This window comes from Impatiens glandulifera, chromosome 6, assembly GCF_907164915.1.
Source record: "Impatiens glandulifera chromosome 6, dImpGla2.1, whole genome shotgun sequence".
NCBI lineage: Eukaryota > Viridiplantae > Streptophyta > Magnoliopsida > Ericales > Balsaminaceae > Impatiens > Impatiens glandulifera.
In genome coordinates this window covers 10,185,846-10,187,811 of record NC_061867.1, presented here as the reverse complement: position 1 = coordinate 10,187,811, position 1,966 = coordinate 10,185,846, and the positions used below count along the sequence as shown (strand labels likewise).

General features: G+C 35.3%; 1 protein-coding gene across 1 annotated transcript; it reads right to left on the bottom strand.

Moving 5' to 3' along the window:
- On the bottom strand, nucleotides 1–1,618 carry LOC124944033. Its single transcript, XM_047484491.1, has 4 exons — nucleotides 1,591–1,618; nucleotides 1,393–1,495; nucleotides 707–1,013; nucleotides 1–448 (listed from the first exon to the last, which is right to left on the bottom strand). The coding sequence occupies exons 3-4, from the start codon at nucleotides 887–889 to the stop codon at nucleotides 98–100; spliced, it is 534 nt and encodes a 177-aa protein (XP_047340447.1). The 5' UTR covers nucleotides 890–1,013; nucleotides 1,393–1,495; nucleotides 1,591–1,618; the 3' UTR covers nucleotides 1–97.
- Nucleotides 1,619–1,966: the final 348 nt, after the last annotated feature.

Here is a 1,966-nt window from a genome sequence, read left to right as displayed (position 1 = left end):
TATAGGGTATAGAGATTGTGTTGTTATACATTATATGAAATGTGATAAACATTATATAATAACAACTAAATACACAACTATATATATATAATAAATATCAATATTTTCCGCGACCACCAATGTAGTATTCCTGGAAGGAGGAGGTGGAGGAAATTGGTTCATTTGTTTCATCGCATATTTTCGACGCCTTCTTTCTCGACCAAAGACATCCAATGCTACACATCAATTTTGTTGAATGCCTTAGACTAGGACAAAAGTTGTTTGATATGTCCATAAATGTTTCCTTCACATATGTAGAGTCCACAAGATCCACAAGGAATGATCCATACTCGTAATGTGCGTAGCTCACGTTTAGCGACGAAATTAGCTCCGTGTACGCTTCAGGAGTAATCCGCCCAGGAGTTGTACAAATCCCCGTAGAAACCTCGCAAACATAACCCTTCCACACCTGCAAAGTACATTTATACATAATTTTGTGCAATGGCTACTTGTTTTATGAAGGCAACCCCTTGTCTAGTTATCAATTAGGCATCTCAAATAAACTCACTATAAGGGACGACAATAAAATAACAAGAAAATTGACATTGGATTGAAAATTTAATAATTTAGAGAACTTTCAATTCACTTTTTGTCCTATCATTCCTGTCAACTTTCTTATCATATTATTCTAGTCCCTCATAATTTCTCTAATTATTTAGAGGTTTACCTCGGAGGCATTAGTGAAATTAACTTCACCGGTTAAGCATGGGACTTCGGTGAGGTTGGCACTGAGTGGCATGCAAAGCACAGGCACATGAGGGCCTATTTGGTTGAAGAACAACGGTCCAGCAGACGGCTGCATGTCTGATGTCTGCGTTAAAGACATTGGTATCGGCTGTATTTGTTTCATTGACGAGTGTAAAAGTGATTTGTTTAGTATCCATTAGTATTGTTCTGGCTGTTTGGTTATCTGCTTTTGGAATAATGCTTTCTAGAGCCGAACCAATCGTCCATTGCCACACAAGTGTCCTCAACTGTACCGCCAGATAAAAAGAAAAATAGTAAGCAATCAGAAACTATATGAGAAATTTTAAGACCTAACATATGTGGAATACTTCAATCAAGAGTGTTTTTAGTGGGAATATTGTTTCTGGTTCAATTTTCAGATTCTTTGTTTGTGTCTGTTAGGTTGCTTCAGTTTTGATTCTCGATACATACATATAAAAAAGAGAAAAATAACATGGTTGATGAAACTTACTTATGAACGAGGAGGAACAAACCGCTTGTCACAAACACAAATGTCACAGTAATCCACCCAACCACCAGTAAGCTTCAGAGTTATGATAGGAAAAATACATTTGAAAACCACCAAAATAATCAAAAACCATTTTAATAGATTAGTCCATGACTTACAAGTATACCAGGCATTGCATCCCACCAAGTGATATACGATATGATATCCGCTACACTCATCTCAAACTCTGCTTGACCTTCAAATAGGATAATGCTTCCAACTCTATATACACCATTCAAACAAACAAATAAACAATTGATCTATTATAACGAAGAAACTAAATCATAAACAGAGAAAGAGGAGAAGAAAAAACATACATTGCAGTAACAGTAATGAGTATAAGAATATCCGTGTGGATTTAATCTTCCACAGCAACAACATAGTCACATACAAGTAATGTGAATCCTTCGTAGTATGTACTTGAAATCATTCAAAGGATCCTAACTGTCTAAAAAGAATTCTTATTAGTCATTAAATAATTTAATAATAAATGCAATTAATGGATGAATATAATTATTATTTTTATACTTACCTTCTAATTGACTCTTCTTCTTCTTCTATTCCTCCTTTATGATATCTACTTTGAAGACTTCAAGTCTGGTTCGAAGGGAACGTAGGAGTGCGATAACATCGTCCGCTTCTTCTGAAGACACCAACTTAGGACATTCTCCAATATACAATCTCTGTAGTGAA